General features: G+C 48.7%; 10 protein-coding genes and 3 non-coding genes across 13 annotated transcripts; 6 read left to right on the top strand and 7 right to left on the bottom strand.

Moving 5' to 3' along the window:
• Window positions 1-175: 175 nt before the first annotated feature.
• On the top strand, window positions 176-3,559 carry AFUA_1G09340 (uncharacterized protein). The gene is made up of 2 exons (XM_077803880.1): window positions 176-511; window positions 571-3,559. The coding sequence occupies exon 2, from the start codon at window positions 1,922-1,924 to the stop codon at window positions 2,390-2,392; it is 471 nt and encodes a 156-aa protein (XP_077659913.1). The 5' UTR covers window positions 176-511; window positions 571-1,921; the 3' UTR covers window positions 2,393-3,559.
• Window positions 3,117-3,197, bottom strand: tS(GCU)3. The gene has a single exon. It is a non-coding gene (tRNA).
• A 99-nt stretch (window positions 3,560-3,658) lies between the features above and the next one.
• tS(GCU)2 lies at window positions 3,659-3,739 on the bottom strand. The gene has a single exon. It is a non-coding gene (tRNA).
• Window positions 3,740-4,264: 525 nt separating this feature from the next.
• Window positions 4,265-4,345, top strand: tS(GCU)1. The gene has a single exon. It is a non-coding gene (tRNA).
• A 3-nt stretch (window positions 4,346-4,348) lies between these two features.
• AFUA_1G09350 (putative transcription initiation factor TFIID subunit 13) lies at window positions 4,349-5,860 on the bottom strand (the record flags this gene model as incomplete). Its single annotated transcript, XM_747209.2, has 2 exons — window positions 4,349-5,329; window positions 5,416-5,860. The coding sequence occupies 2 exons, from the start codon at window positions 5,858-5,860 to the stop codon at window positions 4,878-4,880; spliced, it is 897 nt and encodes a 298-aa protein (XP_752302.1). The 3' UTR covers window positions 4,349-4,877.
• Window positions 5,861-6,475, top strand: AFUA_1G09360 (protein kish; the record flags this gene model as incomplete). The annotated part of the gene is made up of 4 exons (XM_747210.2): window positions 5,861-6,009; window positions 6,100-6,209; window positions 6,300-6,381; window positions 6,452-6,475. The coding sequence occupies exons 1-4, from the start codon at window positions 6,007-6,009 to the stop codon at window positions 6,473-6,475; spliced, it is 219 nt and encodes a 72-aa protein (XP_752303.2). The 5' UTR covers window positions 5,861-6,006.
• Window positions 6,476-6,794: 319 nt separating this feature from the next.
• AFUA_1G09370 (pentatricopeptide repeat protein) lies at window positions 6,795-9,287 on the bottom strand (the record flags this gene model as incomplete). The annotated part of the gene is made up of 1 exon (XM_747211.1): window positions 6,795-9,287. One exon carries the CDS (start codon window positions 9,285-9,287, stop codon window positions 6,795-6,797), a length of 2,493 nt encoding a protein of 830 aa, XP_752304.1.
• A 420-nt stretch (window positions 9,288-9,707) lies between these two features.
• AFUA_1G09380 (CCDC12/cwf18 family protein) lies at window positions 9,708-10,316 on the top strand (the record flags this gene model as incomplete). Its single annotated transcript, XM_747212.1, has 1 exon — window positions 9,708-10,316. The coding sequence occupies one exon, from the start codon at window positions 9,708-9,710 to the stop codon at window positions 10,314-10,316; it is 609 nt and encodes a 202-aa protein (XP_752305.1).
• Window positions 10,317-10,590: 274 nt separating this feature from the next.
• Window positions 10,591-11,613, bottom strand: AFUA_1G09390 (zinc finger CCHC-type containing 10; the record flags this gene model as incomplete). The annotated part of the gene is made up of 3 exons (XM_077803881.1): window positions 10,591-11,287; window positions 11,342-11,477; window positions 11,529-11,613. The coding sequence occupies 3 exons, from the start codon at window positions 11,611-11,613 to the stop codon at window positions 10,591-10,593; spliced, it is 918 nt and encodes a 305-aa protein (XP_077660051.1).
• Window positions 11,614-11,899: 286 nt separating this feature from the next.
• AFUA_1G09400 (putative R3H domain protein) lies at window positions 11,900-15,516 on the top strand. The gene is made up of 5 exons (XM_747214.2): window positions 11,900-12,135; window positions 12,251-12,565; window positions 12,636-13,336; window positions 13,391-13,531; window positions 13,596-15,516. Exons 2-5 carry the CDS (start codon window positions 12,509-12,511, stop codon window positions 15,004-15,006), a joined length of 2,310 nt encoding a protein of 769 aa, XP_752307.1. The 5' UTR covers window positions 11,900-12,135; window positions 12,251-12,508; the 3' UTR covers window positions 15,007-15,516.
• A 226-nt stretch (window positions 15,517-15,742) lies between these two features.
• On the bottom strand, window positions 15,743-16,477 carry AFUA_1G09410 (mitochondrial 54S ribosomal protein bL17m; the record flags this gene model as incomplete). The annotated part of the gene is made up of 2 exons (XM_747215.1): window positions 15,743-16,111; window positions 16,262-16,477. 2 exons carry the CDS (start codon window positions 16,475-16,477, stop codon window positions 15,743-15,745), a joined length of 585 nt encoding a protein of 194 aa, XP_752308.1.
• Window positions 16,478-16,759: 282 nt separating this feature from the next.
• Window positions 16,760-17,473, top strand: AFUA_1G09420 (MICOS complex subunit Mic12 family protein; the record flags this gene model as incomplete). Its single annotated transcript, XM_747216.2, has 2 exons — window positions 16,760-17,063; window positions 17,129-17,473. Exons 1-2 carry the CDS (start codon window positions 17,043-17,045, stop codon window positions 17,471-17,473), a joined length of 366 nt encoding a protein of 121 aa, XP_752309.1. The 5' UTR covers window positions 16,760-17,042.
• Window positions 17,474-17,975: 502 nt separating this feature from the next.
• On the bottom strand, window positions 17,976-18,734 carry AFUA_1G09430 (DUF5315 domain-containing protein; the record flags this gene model as incomplete). The annotated part of the gene is made up of 1 exon (XM_747217.1): window positions 17,976-18,734. The coding sequence occupies one exon, from the start codon at window positions 18,732-18,734 to the stop codon at window positions 17,976-17,978; it is 759 nt and encodes a 252-aa protein (XP_752310.1).
• Between the last annotated feature and the right edge of the window lie 97 nt (window positions 18,735-18,831).

Here is an 18,831-nt window from a genome sequence, read left to right on the forward strand (position 1 = left end):
GTTATATTCCAGAAAGCTTCGGGAGTCAGGTATGCCTGGTTTAAGCCATCTCTGCTGAGGCCCTCCAAATGGTTGCCTAATGTGCCATACTGATGCCATCTAAGCTTTAAGTTAGGTCTTTGCCGTCCATGGCTATTTTTCTATGTAGCTGTACGGCTCCCATTGACTGAGAACACTCCAGTATGCTTACAGCGCCTCAACACATGTCCATCAGGATAGAAGCCCCATCACCCAATCCTAATATGAATTACGACTTCCATTCGCCTTTCATCAGCTGACATTATATTTCCGTCTCAGGTCTAAATACCTACCAGCATGGCCATCTATCTACAAAGGGAGAATCCAAATCGAGCGTGTTACAACTGTGGCTTTCTCGGGCAGCTCAGAGACAGTTGCCCTGACCTTAAGAACAGGTGTGGCTATTGCAAAGGAAGGTCATGCGGTTAGAGATTGCTTAGAGGCAAAGCCTTGTCAAAGATGTGGTCAGAGGGCGAATAGACACAAGGAGTTTGTACGTTCAGTTGAATGGCTTGATGTGAACCATAGCTGATCTTTCAATCTTCTATCAAGACTTGACGCAATACGACAAGCGCAGGCAGAGCATGAGTCTCATTGGCCGCCGAACAGAGGATACCTGGACTACGCCCATATGTAGGGCAATCCAGTAACACTGAACAGCGCATCGCGCAGCATGTCAGGGCAACCGGGACCGGCGACACGGACACCCTTCATTATTTCGTTATTCGAAGGGGAGATGGGCACCGCACAGCGAACTTTACTAGGCCATGGACACTTGCCCTGCCAGAAAACGTCGATCCTGTCATCAATACCGCTCTTAACAACATATTAAAGATGATAATGGCTCGGTCCTTTCAATCACTTCCACCTGAAGAGTTAACGAGAGTATTTGGACGGCCATGTGATGGTTTCACTTACTCTTTCAGAGGGCTCAATCTTATCTCGCCTCTTCTCTAAGGACGCTGCCTATCTCCATGGGCTCGATACCAATCTTCTTTGCAGCTCCGACTGTCAACGGATAAGGACATCCAGGAATAGCCTGAAGCCCGCATGGAGCACAAGAACAAAGTCCATAGTTTTCAGCTTCGACCCTTGTCAGAGTTCACAATGAGGGACTGCGAGACAGCGATCCAGGAAACCATCAATACCCACCCCCGTCTGCGGTTGCGGCTGGAGTGCTTCCAACGCAATGATCAAGATATCCCGGATTGTGGGATGATGGAAGCCATGGATTTCTCATGGTTGGAAGCAGATTTGGCTAAAAGCTGACTTTAAAAGCTGACTTTCCTGGAAATGGAACAAAGGAGATATCACTTCCGCTCGGCAACAATCATTCTTGCCTTGGTATCATTCTTCTTGAAAGTTTTTTGGGGTTATCCAACGCCAAAAACGGATCAATGCCCTTTCACCTTGCGCCATGCGGGTTGACATATTCGAACTGTCTGGTCTGCACTTCCGGCTTCCGGCGTTTAGTAACCCTACAATTAGGGACTCAGATCCGCACAGATGCACCCTCAGGCATCCATCTTCTCCCCGCTTGAATCGTGAACTCATTGCGAGAAGCCATTTGCAGGTAATTTTGGTATGCAACGAACAGGCGGATAAAATTCCTTTTCAAGGGAATCTATCGACGATGCTTTAAGCTCTCCCTTCGAGGTCGTGCATTCAAAGCATGGCTTGAAATAATGGAGGGTGGAGGACAATGCATCCATCTTGCCTTTCCTGCTCCATTGGTTGCTCTGTGGGGAAATAGCTGGGCTCAGGCGGTGGCATTGTCAGTGCTATTGCAATTCGCGATCCTGATGACGAACGCTTGTTGGATCCGACCAAATGTGTCTGCTGTCAATTGGTGCTCCTCCAGGTCATTCTCCAATATGACTGGGAGCGTAACGGCCACCTGAAGATGACCTCTGACAACTTAGACCCAAACATAAGGTCCTGGCTTAAAGCAAAGGGTCTCAGAAATCACGAAGACATTGTGCGCCTAGAGTCTTCGGCAGAATTATTAACAGTGGTTCTGGTGATGCTCACGCAGATTCTCCCTAGAAGGATACACGGAGATACGGGAAAGAAAAGCATAATGCTCCCTTCGATTAACAGAAGAAGAGGCATTTCTGACAAGGACCAGTTGGCCATAGTCCGAAATCTCTGGAAAGAAATTCCCACTCGCAGCAGTCCACAAGATAACTCTCTTCAAGCGTACAACGTGATGGACTTAATGGACGATGAGACGCTCGAAGCCCAACATGACCTGGAGCGGGAGAGTCTCTCGGGTGCGATGATCACTGGTGATGAGACGACCCACAACTATTTTTCTCGGAATAGTCTTGCATTGCAATCGAACTTGGCTGAGATCTCAATGCTTCGAAAGTGAAAGGGCAGTACTTTGAAGGTCCAAATGGCTGTGCTTCAGGGAAGCGTTAATGCCAAACTTGAAATCCGAGAGAAGTGTGCGTCTTTCGAATCATTCTTTCGCACTTATGCTGCCAGGTTGGATTTATACTTTCCGTATGATGGGGAGCTCAGGACCACATTTCCTGACCCCAGTTCTCTTCCAAGGGTCCGAATCAGGGCACAATTCAGGCCCCATGGTCAAAAACACCCTCAACGATGGGCGTCCCATACGACTAGTGATGATCCGGCATCGAGCTGGCGTTCCGACTGTCATGGGTCCAGAACACCAGGAATTCGGCTTCTATGCCTCTGGTCTTGGAACAAAGCTCGTTAAGAAAGCAAAGGAGTTCATAGACTGGATGTCTGGAATCAGAGATGAGGAGATAAGGACGAGGCCCCGCCGATATCTCAATAATCATATGAGCCACGAAAAAGTCATGAATCCCTAAGACCAAATGTTGGAGGTGCATACACTGATGACAATGGCAACACCATTGTTTGTGGGAAATAGAAGATAGATATGTGAACAGTACCACATGATTACTGGGCCTAGTTCTGTTTATTTCAACGACGAGTAATAGTGTCTAGACTTTTTGCCATTTTTTCAACATATCTTGTCTGGTTGTTCTCGTTGACTTAGCAAAAGGCGATAAAAAGTTACTGGACGATGGTAAAAAGGCCAAAAAGACAGCAGCTCGCTGGAACGACACCTCTGGGATTCGAACCCAGGCGGGCGAACCCACAGGCTTAGCAGGCCTGCGCCTTAACCACTCGGCCAAAGTGTCAATAGATAAGGAAATGCAGGTTTCTTAGAATCTACAATCAGATCCAGTGATTGCTTGTCAACAACCACAGAATGTAATGTGTTGGGAATGAGTTGAGTAAAATGTAATGTGACTGAGATGCGTAGGGTTATTATTTCTCAGATCACTAGCCTTCTTTGAAAAATCTCGCAGTTCGCATCTCGTAGAAAACCTGCCACTGTGCCCAACAAGGTATTCTCTGAAAAAAAAAAAAAAAACGAAAAAATAGATAGGAATAGGGAGGACAAAAGAGAAACGAATACAGAGGAGAGGGAGAGAGGGAAAAAAGGAAAAAGAAAACTACTGATTTCCTTGGCCAGCCACACGAGATCCATAGACTTGAGTGGCGCTGAGTAACTTGAAATGTACTCCATACAAATTAAAAAACAACTGTCGAAGGGGCCCACTGCGGGTCACAGGAAAGATGGAAAAAAAGAACGGGACGACACCTCTGGGATTCGAACCCAGGCGGGCGAACCCACAGGCTTAGCAGGCCTGCGCCTTAACCACTCGGCCAAAGTGTCTAAAGACGGAAAATATGCGCTGCATATTGATACATCAGGGCCGTAGATGACGACCAGTTCCTAGGAACCGTCCACAACTGCCCCATCTACGGACTACAGGGTACTCGTTATTCTGCTCCACGTCCAGCGTGCAAATCATAGTACAGGTCACTTTATGTTGATAGCCAGAGTTACCAGAAAAGCTGTCTATGTATCCAAGGTAATTGTGCGAACAACTATTTAACTGATTTCTTAGCTATTGTATTGCCATGGGCCCATAATTAAGCATCCCAGAAACTTTGCTATAGTCAGTAGCACTGCAAGTAGGGCTGCTACCCCAGTCACAAGCCCGGAATGAAAAGGAAGTTCAAAGCAGGGGAACCTCTACTCTGTATGAAAGCCGCGAACCTCAGTTAGATTGTAAAGCACTGTGAAGGGTTATTCTTAGTCAATGTATTTTTTTGGTTAGTAATATTCTGATCTGGAGATTCTTGAAATAGCAATCCTGGTTCAGTAGGTCTTCTCCGAGTGGCAAATTAGGTATCAGACACTTTGGCCGAGTGGTTAAGGCGCAGGCCTGCTAAGCCTGTGGGTTCGCCCGCCTGGGTTCGAATCCCAGAGGTGTCGTCACACTCATTTTTTCGCTTCTTTTCTTTTTCTTCCCCTTTCTTTTCACTGCTTTATCCAGGCACTGACTCGACTCCTTGCCTGTCATTGAAGTCTCATACCTGTGTCGAGTCACTATCATAAACGCTGATGCGCAGGCTTTTGAGAAAAAGGTACAGGAGTCTGAGATATGATCATTAGATACATCCCCGAGCCACACACGGCCGGTGCCAGTATCAGAGCTACTTCTAGCCGTCATAATGGTAAGAAGAAAGCCAAGAAAAGAGGGGATAAACAGGACGGGAGCTCCCTGATGCAACTACTGATAGACAAAATCTCACCACTGGTGCCCGCTCAAGCCAGAGCATGTACATTTGAAACTCCCTGCTCCTTCCAATGATCCTTTCAGACTATAATTCTCAGATACGTCGTGTGATTTTGCCAAAGAAATACGCCTTATCTGAAGAGATCCAGCCGGCTTCCATCCCAGTAAGCACGTCAAAGGACCATTGATGGCCAAGATCTTCAGCTGGACAAGGTCGTAGCAAATCACTCAGAGCTTCCTCTTCTTCAAAACGGTATCCTCTGTAGCATCCGAATCTCTCCTGGAAGGTCGCTTTCCTTTGCCCTTGCTCTTTTTTCCGCCTGTTCCATCAGCACCCTCACCCAACTCCTCAAGTCCCTTCTTGCCCGCCTCCTTGAGATTTCCGACCTGATCGTCATTCTGATCAAATGCCTTACGAGCCTCTTTCAGCTCGCGCTCCATCCGCAAGAGTTCCTGGACACGACCGAGTTTATTCGGGTCGCGCCTCAATGCAAAACGAAAGTCATCGACCTTGATCTTCTGGCGACGGGAATAGCTAGCATACTGGGCTGCATTGTGGCACATCTCAAGGACAAAGTCGGTGACGATTTCATCGAGAACACGAACGGTTTCGGGAAGGGGCTCAGATGGGAAGGATGGATGAGGGCTGGGATCTCCATATGCCAGAAGAAGAAGACGCACTACATAGCCTCATATATTAGCTGCAGAAGCCCTTTGCACATGCGACATGAATTCCCTATCGAAAAGCGGTAAAGTAATCACGTACGCTCTGATGCAAAATTCATCTGACCCTTGTGCCTTGCAGCACGTGCTCTAGGTTCCGCCATGCTTGATGGATTGTTTCGATTCTGCTTTTTCTTTTTCTTCGAATCTGTTTCCGACGCAGAATCTTCCTGTGCAGCTGGAACTTTTGGTTTAAAGGCAGGAATATATCCGGAGCGTATCAGGGCAGTCTCCTGGGGGTTAAAAGGCCAAGGAGGAGCGAGCTCGCTCGGCACATGGCCAGAACTGCCGAATCGTGCTGGGACTGATGGCTTTGGAGTGCCTTGCTGCGGTCGTGAGGATCTTTTTGGAGACAATGAAGTATGAGGAGCTGTGGAATTACTGACGGTGTTTCCTCTGCGGACATGGCGGTGTTTAGAGCGGTGAGCGAGGTTCATGCCGGCAGGACTACCAAGGCGGTCAGAGCTGTTACCACCGTGATCTGCCATCTTGGTGTGTGTGAATTCCGGATACAAGACTGGGGGATCGCCAGTCCTCAAAAACACGAACTGATTGATTGATCACTCGAGAAACTAGGAATCTTGCCAGAGTTGTGTCTGAGGAATACGGGTGGCGACCCTCTGCTACAGTCAAGATGGTGAGTTAAAAGTGGAGTGAGTGCTCTCTCTCTACTTGAGGAGCCTCACCATGGCGAACCAGACCAGAGTCAAGCTAACTGATGTCGCAGTCTGCCTTATTCAACTTTCAGTCACTTCTCCTTGTCTTCCTGCTTATTATTTGCACAAGCACTTATGCGCACTCCATCATGCCAGGGATCATGGACCGCAACCAGCGTGGGTAGGTTCTCAGCAATCTGTTATTTCTTCTGTTGTTTCACTTGTCCCTACCACAGGTTACTCGGATATGACTGACCTTTGCACCATTCAGGTTCTTCGGGATATTTTGGAAGTGCGCTCGGATTGGAGAACGTCTAAGCCCGTACGTTAGCATTTGCTGCATACTGATGGCAGTGAGTACACCCCGATTCTACGTCATCTTATCCAACGCATATTAGAACTAACACATGGTATCAACCTCAGGTCTCAATCTTCTTTGGTGGCTAAAACTTATACCTCAGCTCTATGTCTCATGATTTTAAATCCCGTGGCTTTCCTGAGTTGTCGGCGTTCATTCATTTCTCCCCTCTTACCGGGATATGGAATATTATGCGTAGGGAGTTTGTCATGATTATTTTTAATGTACATACATCGGGGTGATAATTTACAAGAAATTTGTAGGAACGCTCTATATACCGATAGAAACACCCATGCTTTAGCAGTGACTCCCTGCCCTTGGAAGTCATCCAGTTTTCCAGAACCCGCGCTTCTGATGCAATAACCATAAATATTGAGAAGAAAGACGTCGAAAGATGTAGGGGTATCTTCATAATTTAGGCTTTAGTTTCTCCCTCAACCGTTGGAGCCCTTGATCCAAAAGCTCGTCCCTTGTCTTTTTGTCGCTCTTTGGAGGTGCGAGTTTAGTGTCGGCCAATGTGGCGAGAGAAGGTTGTGAGAGCTTGTCCAACTCTTCCAGAGCCACCCAAAGTCGTTCAGGGTCTCGAAGGTAACGAAGAGCCTTCATGTTGTAGGAGTCAATGACGTATCCCGCGTCCTCCATAGCTTTGATTGTCTGGGCAAGGTCAAAAACTCTTTGCTTGCAGGCGTGACCACTGATGATAATGTTCCAGGTGACCTTATTGAACTCAACATTATGTTCAGCCATCATCTCCTTCACCCTCTCTGCAGCGTGCGGTTGTTTGTTGAAGATAAAGCAACTCATCAAGATTGTCCATGTTCGAACAGAAGGCATGACATGACTACTTGTTTGTTCGCGCATCCCCCGGGTATTGCTTGTTAGGGCAGATGTCTGCAGCATGTCTTCAACTACTCGCATAGCTGGCCGTAAACCCCGAGGATTGTCCCGAAACGCCACAAGGAACTCGTTGTAAACGTGATCCGTTGCTGCCAAAGGAGCAATTGTAGGGTGTCCCTGCAGCACCAGGGAGCGAAAGTTCGTATAAAGGCGCTGAGCAATAGAGACACGCCTTCGACAGCGTAGATATGTTGCAATCATGAGAAATAAAGCGATCGTGGTCGGTGGCGTATTGTCACCTCCTGGTGGGGGCGTATATTCAGGTGGTAAGATAGAAAGCTCCTTCAAAGGAGTAATATCATGTAACTTGTTATACATCTCCAGCATGGAGTAGAACACGGCATCCGGGTCGTCATCTGGATTTATATGCTTCGCAGTGAAAACGAAATGAGCATGAAAGATCTTACTCGAGATCCAAGGATTCTTCAGTAGCTCCTCGTTAGATTCGATCTCCCGAATCAATGAACTAACGCGGTCTCGATTCCCTCGCGCAACAGCATCATTGAGGAGGATTAAATGGGTGTAAGAGTCTGGTTCAAGGCCATTATTTTTCATATACTCCAGCATATCGAGCCCCAACTGCTCGTCACCTGTTTTGAAGGCGTTGGACAAAACGACGTTCATCATATCCCGATCTGGCCGAACACCCATTTTGAGTAATTTGGGAAGAATGTAGAAATTTCGCCCTTCTGGCCCTTCTTGAACCGAATCAAGCGTGAGAAGCTTGCAGCAGTGGCGCATCACGCTCTGAGAATCCATCTCAAACTCAACCTGTTTCATTCGCCGCACGTTATCAAGAACGTCAAGTGCCTTATTGACGTCCTTGAATTCGATAAATCGCCACATGAAACAAAGATGGGTCTCCGCTTTTGTATGAATCTTGCGCTCACACACAAGTTTATAAGCATAGTAGATTGCATCACGATCGGCGCGCTTCACATAAAGTCGAACGATTTTCTGCGGCAAAAAGAGAATTGGCCAATTGCGGGGCCCTAAGGCAGCATTGAAGACAGATTGATATGTGTGCGGCCCTTTTCTCCAGTCCTTGAGCCTGTGATAGTAGAAAGAGTCCAAGAAAAGGAAGGCATCTGCGACCATCACAAAGACAGGCCTCTCCTTGCCATGAGTGGTCACAGCCAAGAATTCTAAGGCAAGCTCTGGAGACTCCTTCAATAACCATAAGGATAGACTATGCCAATGGAGGGCTTTGTCCCTCTTGCTTAACGCCTCCCAAGTCTCACGGAAACTGCCCTGGCTATCAGTTTTGAGTTTCTCTAGCAGGTCCAGCTCGACGGTGTTCAGCTTCAAGTCTCTCAAGAAGTCATTTCGGATCTCTCTTCCGTAGAATTTTGACCTGTACAGATCGCTTTGTGCAATTCTCCATGTGCGTATATTCGCCCCTTCGTGAAAGAAGGTCTGAGATCTGATGCGCTTCTCCAGAGCCACAGTTTTAGGACGGAGAACTCTCTGTCTATCTCTGGGCTGACCCCTAACCATGACCTTGGTTTTGTAGATTATGGCTGGTGCCGGACCTGAGGCGAAGATACTACTCCGTCCTGGAATCGAAAGCAGGCGTTTGGAGCTTAAAAATCTCGGTCGTCGGCCCGTATATCTTCCATCTTGATTAGGAGCAACTAGCTCCTGTTCAGCACTGGGAGAAGGGCCCTCAAGCACTGTGGACGATTGCGACTCAATTGAATAAACCCTGGAGGGTGATTCGTGGCTGGAACTCTTATCGACGGTAGACGTTGTAGAGGATAATCTCCGAAGTACATTTTTCCGACCAGGATCTTCCGGAATAGTATAGGGGGTGGTTGTACGGATAATAGCTGTATCAACGGCGGGAGGGAGCTGAGATCTCGTATTCGACGCATCATTACTGGAATATGACGCTCTCGAGCCTCGAATGCCCGTCCCTGGTTGATACCATCTGTGGTGCGGATCCCAGGATGGCAGTCCAGCGCTGAAGCGGGAACGAAGGAGACGCTGCGGACAAAATGACATTCAGTACTTCTTGATCGCGTACATTGAAAAATGATTCCGAACAGGATAGTAGCGAATCCAAGAGGTTATGAGGACGGCGAAGAGTCGGAGAGTGACAGTTTCATAGACCATTGCATTGGATGGTTCAACCCGCAGAAAATGCCCGCCAATTTTGATCCGACGCGGATGTGGCTAGTGAAAATTTGTGGCGCACCACTGCCGATAAATCGTATGGATGTTATCAACACCACAGAAAGCGATCGGGTAGTACCTCACTACTTGTACCAAAAACTCAGAGACCTTTTTTTTGGTCGCAAAGTCGCGCCTTGGGGGCAATACTAAGCGAACTTGTTACTTTTATAATCGAAGCCAACGGTACTTCTCGGAGCCCTGGAATTCTACTTTCCATCGCCTTTCTTCTACTTCTTTTCCTCTAACACAATGTCGCTGAATCACACCTCTCTTGATGCGGCGGCAACAGAACGCAAAGCCCGTCTTGCGAAGCTTGCAGCTCTAAAGAGAAAGCAACCGGAACCGGAGACACTCACAGAGGCGCGTGCTGGAGACCATGAGCCTGAGGATGCCGCTCCGGATGTCACAAGAAAATACCTGTCCGGACGTAATTTCGATGCAGAAACTCGAGGCCCCAAACTGGGGTTCGATCAAGCGCCAACAGAAGGAGCGAAGACGCTCGAAGCGCAAGCTGCTGAGATAGCGAAGGCTACGGCGGAGCAGGCGAAGAAGGATGAGGAGAAGGACCAACCGATCGACCTGTTCAAGTTGCAGCCAAAGAAGCCTAATTGGGACCTAAAGCGTGACCTTGATGAGAAAATGAAAATTCTTAATGTGAGGACGGAAAATGCAATTGCGAGACTGGTTCGACAGCGCATGGAGAATGCGCAACGAGCAGCCAAGGCTCAGGGAGCGACGCGCAACGAAGATGAGCAGGGGGAGGAGGTAGGCATCGAAGGAGACATGCTTGTGGAAGGAATTCATGTCCGCGAGAGGGAAGAGGAAGAAGAAAGACGGGAGATGGACGAGGATTCATGATACCCATGAGAATTCACACAGGTTGATCTATTGCCTTACATGCTTTTTATCATACAACACCTTTGGCGCTGCGGAGCTGGGACCCGGGACGGTCAGAAACAGGCGTTAGCGGTCATCTGCATTTTGTTGCATGGATGTTAATGCGAGAATGCTCTTCTGTATTACTATGGTACATTACTGGCTGGGGTTAAGAAAGCACAACATTTTCAATTCGGTCAAGCGGCCGAGAGGAAAATCTCCAGACTCTGCTTTACTCGACTAAATTGATTTGGACTCAGCGTTCCATGTTCATGGCCTGAGTCAGCGCTAGACGCTTACTGTAAGGACTGAGGCTCCTTTCCTTTCGCGCTGAACCGGATGTAGGTCTGCTGAAGGCATGATCGCGCTGGCGGTCCAGATGCCTCGACCGGCTCAGGTTTCCCCTTGACTCTCTTGTTGGATGGTGCCGTCCCTTCACTGTATCTGGAGTCGCCGACAGCCTTTCTTTGGCAATTCGACTCTGATCCATACTTAAGCTTCGTGTCCTACCCCTCCGGCTGCCGTCTTCAGAAATGTTCCTAGGTCGACCACGCTCTTCAGGGCTAGATTCCCGACGTCTTCGTCTTGTGTTTCTGTCTGTCTCCCATTCCCTCGACCGAGAGCGCTGTCGCCCACCGGAAGAGAATGAAGAGTCAGTATGATAGGATAATGAGACACTGTATCGCCTCTTTCTTGATTGTGGTTGAGGCGACGACATTGATTGTGCTCGGTCTCGCCCCCTACTTTCAGTATAAAGTTCATGTCGTGGCGGTGAAACTGAATGCGATCGACTGGTCGATATCGTTGAAACGGACGACATTGAATGAGATGACTCTGATCTACTCCGCTTCGCTGCATGATGACTGTCATTAAACGGATCTGAATCTCCTAGCTCCCTCTTGCGACCTCGTTCCTCTCCTCGTCTTGCTAATATCTCATCGGCGACACCTCTCCTACAACCGGCGTCAGCTAGAATTCCACTCCCAATAACTCATGCACCAACTTACGACCCTAACAGTTCGTTTGGAACATCAGTCGTCAGTTTCGGTCGCAGATTGGGGTTTTGCAGTTGTTGTGTGCGAGAAGGTCGAGTTGTATATGGCCGTTCCTGTGCAGACACCGTGCATTCATAACTGTAGTGTCGTACAAATGAGTCAGTCAAAGGTATAATAACCACGAAATCTCTGTACTTATCTCGTTTCAAGCATTTCTGACAAAGAGTACTGGCAGTCGCCTTGGTAGGGCCTCTGATGCCTGGTGCGTTCCGGTATCGATTCATCTAAATCAAATGATATGCCGAACCCAAAAAAAAATCGGAAAAATAATAATTATACCAATGCGAGACATACAATCTTGCAGATGCCGCAAAAAGTGCTTAAAAAAAGTATTCAGCCATTCAACACTTATTGACGAAGCCCAATTTTTCGAACACCGCAATCGCGATTCTCCGCGGCTATTCAAGCGGACCTGCCAGACAAGTGGGCCACGGCGACTTATACACGCGCGGCTAAGCGCACCACTGAAAGAGGAGCCAAGCGAATCCCAACCTGATCATCGCCTGCCCCGTTCCTTCTCAGCCCAAAGGACGAAAAGAATTCAACCTATTCACCTTCCAGACTCCATCGGCTATCTGGGCTTTTTATGACCCTTCATCTTTATTAGCAGGGTAACAGACCGCTCTTTGACCCGCTCCGATCTAGGTTGGACTGGGTTTTTAGATACCCGTGGTGGGAGAAGTTGTGTCTCCATTTGCCGAAATATTATACCAGAAAAATCATGAAACAGTCGTTTTGACCATCGTGTAAGAACAGTCGATAATCCTGGCCGTTCCTCTTTGCCTCGCTTTCCCTTCTTTCAGAGTCGATCATTTCCAGGGCACAGCTCATTATGCACGCAATAGATCTGACGTTGAACAGCTTTCCATATGGCGAACTTCCCTTTTCAGAGATATGTCGTCATTCTTTTTGGGCTTGTGTGAAGTGGGATTTCTGAGTGGCTTCTTCTCAATTCGAAATTCGGTTTCGTCCTGTTAAAAATCGAGCAGAACTCGCAGCATACGCAGCCTTTTCCCCCGGAGTCTTTCCCAAATCAGTACAACTGTACTTGTTTGAAGCGCACGCCGAAGGAAGACCTTTCGAAAGAAGGAGTTTCTGGCTAGTTTGAGGATTTTTGGCATGGTCATGGCCTCGGAAAATTCTACAGAGGCTGAGCATCGCCTGTCTTTTGCCAAGGTATGTCCTGATCCAGGTGAAGGCGTCACGGCGTATTTGATGGCCTCAGTTTCTTAAATGATTATAATAGATAGCCGCAATGGCTCCGCCATCGAAACCAGAAGAGCTCGGATCTGGTGAACGAAATGATGCACAAAACGCGGAAAGGCTTGCATGTCCAGACAGTCTAGCGCGAGCTGTACAGGACGTCCATATAACAGACACTAGCGACAGACAGAGCCCCGGCTTTAATACAGAAGTCAATGGACACGGAGCTCTCAAACGCGAGGCGTCCTTTGACGATGCGCGTACGCATCTCTCAACATCCTCAACGAAACAGACGAGTTTCGATTCAAAAAGCATGGCGTCAGTTACCACTTTCGCAATGGATGAAAAAGATTCACTGCGACCCGACGACAGTGCCAGTGTACAGGCTGTTGATGAGGAAGAGTCACTTTCTGGGCCAGCATCGGGAGCAGCGAACTCACTTACGGGATCCGAATCTGGTGTCCGCATATACAGGGATCATCCGCGAGACCTGAGTAGTCAAAGGCCCCGGCCAGTTGTACTTCCTGATGGTGGCCAGCGACGGGATGGTGTAATTCACGCGGACTCCGTCGCTCATAATTTTGTCCTGCCTAGTAGTGCAGAAGGCTTCTCAGTTGAACACAGTTTGAATGGTTTCCCTCTCGAACCGGACGAAAAGCTGCTTGAGGCGATGAAATCTCCAAAGGACCGCCTACTGATTCTTCAGCTGGAGGAGAAAGTCCGCAATTTCATTCAAAATTCGAAGTAAGTGGACGGCTTGTTGCGCTGTTCGTTTCGGCATCTGACGTTCTGATATAGGGAGCAATCTCTGGAGCTCCCACCTTCGAATGCCTTCGGAAGGCTACTCGCGCACAAGTTGGGTGATTACTATCATTTGACCCATTTCGTGGATAACAACGTTACGTCGGTCCGTCTCCATAGGACACCCTTTTGCCGATTGTATGTAATCCTGCGTTTCCTTGATTTTCTTTTACCAATTTGAGACTTCGTTCTGACTAATTAGACCGACTCCGCTCTCCGTTTTACATGCTGCCACTCATACCACCCCACCACCAGCAGTCCCAGCCATGAAAATCATGCGCCGGAATGACGGGGATCGGCCTTCCACCGAAGGAAGTACTGCAGCAAGTTCTTCGGTGCCTTCAAAGACCACATCCGAGGTAGGCGACAGCGGCAACGACGGCGAGCGTGGTTCTTCAGCTGGGGCCACTCCTGCCAAAGATAGGATGGCCTTAACACGAGAAGAGCGAGAAGCTAAATACCAGGAAGCAAGAGAGCGGATTTTTCGCGACTTCCCTGAGACGAAATCCTCCGATATCAGTGACCAGGGGACGAGTATGTCACGCTCGAGCTCGACAAGTGGACGCAAGAAAACACACCGACAGAAGACTCCACATGACGACAGTTTTGAAGCCCGCTCTCAATTCAATGCCTACTACCCGGGAATCCACTATAACAATGGCACAGTTCCCTATAATGTGGCACTGAATGATTCATCATTTTCTAACCAAGCACCATATATGGTAGGGCCCGGGATGTCTCCTCCGGGTTATGCTCAGGGTGCTCCAAACAGTGCCATGTACTCCAACCACGTCAATTTGAATCCCTTACCTCAATACTCAATACCTGTCTCTCCACAGATGACATCAACTGGTTCATGGCAGAGCGGCGCTGTACCCCAACAATCTCCTTATCCAGGATACACATCTATGAATCAATCACCGGTGATGGTCACCCAGCAATCGTCGACGAAGTCATCACCTGCGCTGAACAACTACACCATGCCACAATATGCACAGATGCCGTCGACTTGGTCCTCGGCCCCGTATGCTGCGGGCTATCAGCCTACACATCGCACCCATCCCACCGCTCATTGGCCGAATTATCCCTCGCTGTCGCCTAATCCGACTTATCCCTATGCTCAATATCCAGGGCAACAATCACTAAACACAGCCATGCAAGCTCATCCAAACTCGCACCCTCTTCCAGGCAGTTTTGCAAGATCCCCATTCAATCCGCAGACACGCTCATTTGTGCCTGGTGGGACTTCTTTGGCTCGTCACCCGAGCAAGACCAGCCAACACAATATGAACTCGTATCCTCCCGTGCAGCCTGGTATTCAGACTCAGTGGAATGGATATCAAGAGCCGAATAAGAAGGCTCAAGAGGGAAGTGCAATGGCGCAAGTCGTGACGCGCGGTGGTCCTCCCAGTAGCAGAGATTCCATCGCAAAATGGGGAACGCCTTCTCATTTGCCTCCAAAACCACCCCCGTCCGAAATCCCCTCTGATTTCGAGTTGAAGCATCGAATCACTCCTGCCCCATCGCACTCTTACAATTCCAACATACTGACCAACTCCAAGAATGGACCTCTTGTCGTTTCAGGAGGGACAAGTCTTCCCAAGGTGAACTAATTCTGCCGCCCGACGATTTGGTTGCATGCTGGTGCATCGTTCAACCTGTTGAATCTGTGTTGTCTCTGGCAAATAATAGTGTGAAATAGGCTGAGAGAAAGTTTGCTCGTTCAGATCAACAACATAAAAGGAGAGGAGATGGAGTCTCGCTATGAGTACGCAAATAGTTGGCTTCATACACCTGTCTCGTGGACGGACTGGCTGAGAAGGGCTGATTTGCCATATTTCGGCTATTGATAGTATCGTCCATTTCAATTTTTGACAAAAAGAAGATGAAAATACTTTCCCAGAGACATAAACCATGGCGCTACCAAATGGAAAAGAGTGTTAAAACCAATGGGTTCACTATGATTGTAGCGACGCCTCTGCGCACCGAATAGCCATCCCTCTCTCAACCGAAATTGATCAGTCAAGCGTTCTTTGTGATCATTGCACCAGTATAGCAAAAGAAAATGACGAGAGTGACTTCTAGTAGATTACGTGAGATCAATACTGACCTAAGCACTTTCGTAAAAATGGGAATCACTCCCAAACATACAGGCCTTCTGTTCCAGTCGATGCCAGGCAAAAAAGGGCATCATTTGAAGGACACAAACTATAACTACAAATACAATAATGATCACAGAGCAGTTCCGAACGCACCAAGATCGATAGAGAGAAGTACCGATGACCAAACTAAGCCCTTGTACCTGAGCAATTCCTCTCTTGGCCATTGGAACTGGTCCGGCGACAGGGTCTATTGCTTAGACTCCACCTCTTTTTCGCCTTTATGCGTCGTAGGGGCTTTCTTCTGTTCGATTTCTAACCGCTTGATCGCCTTTTCGAGGTCTTCGACACCGCCTTTCCGGAACCTTGTCACTTTGTGGACATTCAGGGTTGTTAGCTCGTTGAGAGTCTCGAGGCCCTGTGCTCGCTGTCTCGCAACGGTCCGGGCTGTCATGGCAAATCGCATATCCTTCGGTCCATCGACAAGCTCGAGAATGGCGCTAGGGGCTTGATCATCTTTCTTAGGCTCGACCCGCAGAACTCGTGTGTAGCCACCAGGACGTTCGGCGTAGCGCTCGCGGAGTGTCCCAAATAGTTTGGGAAGGATTTCATGGGGTGTCTGACGATGAAGTTAGTCACGGCTGTTAGTCAGAGTCTTCGGGAGAAACGGTTTTGTGGTCCCTCAGGCGAGGGGAACGAAGGCCAATGATCGGTCTTCCCAGAGGACTTTTTGACCAGATTGGCAGAAAGAGTCAGTAGGAGCACATACATAGAAAACAGACAACGCTCTTCTTCGACTAGCCTCCGTATTCTTCTTGCCCAGGGTTATTAGTTTCTCGGCCAGCCGTTGAGCCTCTTTCGCTTTGGCCCAGGTTGTTGTGATAGACTCGTGCTTGAAAAGCGATGTGACTAAGTTTCGGAGCAGGGCCTGTCGATGCGACGACTTGCGGCTGAGATGACGGTACTTAGCAGCACCACCGGCCATGGTGACAGCTGTGTTGGGAAATCGGTATGGTCCTGGTTTCGGTAGTCTCTTTTTGTCGTTGGATTGCCCTGGATTCGAGCACAAGAGGAAATGAGCAGGTTATAATATCGATATTCGGTTGCGTTTCGAATGGTGGCAGCAACCGGCTGATTAGCGATGGGACGGGTAGAGAGATGAAGACGCAGTAGTTGTGCTTTTCTATGAGACGCTCGACGCTGGTCTGTGATGGCGGATGGAAAGATTCATTTTGGCACGCTGCGGCCAATCGGAGTCACGCATTCGATCCCCATCTTGTCCGCATAGAGCAGAGGAAATTGCATGATGATCTAGGATCCATGAAAGAATCTATCTTTTGAAATTGCTTCTTATTCTGCATACATAGCTTCTAATTGACATCTATACCTCATACCGACCGACATAACGACTGTCCAGCTGTTCTGATTACAGCCGACATCACGGCTCCCTTCTTCCTTGGACAGCCACTGGTGGTGTGACCCTCCCCCACCTAATTTCAAGTCAACTTGGTGATTCTATGTGATCTGACAGAGAGAAAAAGAGCTACATTATGGGCTTCTTTGCTGGATTTGTAAGTATTCCTCATCGTGCGCGACCGAAAGATCAACAGTCTACAGGATACTGACAAGAGCGCAGCTCAGCGGGTTTGCGTTGACCTCCACGGTCTTATACCTAACAATTCAAGTTCACCGAGCCAATCGCGTCGAGCAGAGTCATATTATCCGTGAGCAAACTAGATCGCTAAATTGGATTGCATCACCAATTGGCGCATATGACCGCCGTCTAGCGCCGAAGGACCCGCCGCAGCTTGACCTGGAGAGGTCGCAACAACAGCCTACCTTAAAGGACTTTCTTAAGCATCGCTGGAATGAGGAGGTGGAGACACTGGCTAGAAGGGCATATGAGAGTCGGTGGGAGGACGCGAGAGATGCTGCAATCGCAGGATGGAAGGCTGCGATGAGGCTTATGAAGAAGGAATAAAAGGCTTGCTATTCTGTACAAGTTTATCGGTGCTGCTTTCTACAGGCAAGCAGCTAGGACCAGATACCCTTGGATTTTCTCTAAGAACCGTGATTGCATTCTATAATTCCGGGTTTTCTACCCTGTTGTACTTGGCTTACCGATTCACGCGTTAGCTTGTGAATTTCGCTCCCTGGCCTGTATATCCAGTACCTAAATATGACCCATTGTGCAATAAGAGATATTCCTTTCCTGAACCGAGCGAAGGGACTGCTATGCCTTCCCTACAGGCGGCCTCATAGTCAATGCGCGGGTCAACCTGACTAGCGTCCGCCTGTACTCTTCACGATAGCTCGGCGAGAGACGACGGATCGGCGATGTACTCTCGAAAGGCCATCATCCTCCAGTTACTGGACCTACTGCTGACCTTGTAAGGCAGTGACCACTGAAGACAATGGAAACACCGTACAAAAGGTTGCTTTGACGCTCAAATTAGATCTGCCACCACCACTGAGAGAATCTTTCAACTGGTGCTTGCCGCCGAATGTGTCGTATCAATGCTCTCATTATCGCTCCAGATGTCTTTGCTCTCCCTCTCAACTGCGCGCATAGCCTGTGCAACTTCTTCAAGTTTGGCAACCACTTCCAAGACACCATTCTTGACCCGATCGAAGTACCGATCGTTGGCCTCTCGCCTTTCTCGGGCTAACAAAATGTCTCTTTCTGTTTCCTCGTCCATATTCCTATGAACGGAGGCATCCATTGGAACTCTTTCGCCAGTGGGCCCAACGTTTTGCGACCCTCGTCGCGAAGAAGATTTCCCTTTGGACTCCAAGCCCTTGGCAGCATCGACTACCTCGTCGGCCTCACTGCGGGCCCAGGCTTGGGCGAGTTTCAGTTGCTTCATACGGAGATCTTCTAGTGCCTCTGAGTGTCTCTCCCCGAATACATGCTCGCTGGTCACTGCGCTGAGCTCGACTTCCGATAGGGCATTTTGCATCTCCTGCCATATGGCTTCGGATCGATCGACTTCACCTCTAGATTGAGTGCGAGAAACAAATGGCGATAAGGAAGTCGCGTCAAAAGAGCCCTGGGCTCGGGAAGGGCGACTGCGTTGCAAAGGAACCGTCTGGCTTCCCCCTGGCGAAGATACAGCTGGCAGGGGTGGGTTTAAAGAGAGATTAGATGCATTATGCGAAGGGGGACCCTGAAAGAGAACAGGGGGCGGAAGACGCTGGGAGCTTATCTTCCGTAAGTTTTCTAACTTTGGAGCGGCGTCCATGCTATTGCTGTAATGTAATCGCTTGGACAAAAAGGTGCATCTCCTCCCCACTAATAATGTAATGGTTAATTAGTATTCTTGTATTCAGTACGGAGGT

Source organism: Aspergillus fumigatus, chromosome 1 (assembly GCF_000002655.1).
Source record: "Aspergillus fumigatus Af293 chromosome 1, whole genome shotgun sequence".
In the NCBI taxonomy this organism is placed as follows: Eukaryota; Fungi; Ascomycota; class Eurotiomycetes; order Eurotiales; family Aspergillaceae; genus Aspergillus; species Aspergillus fumigatus.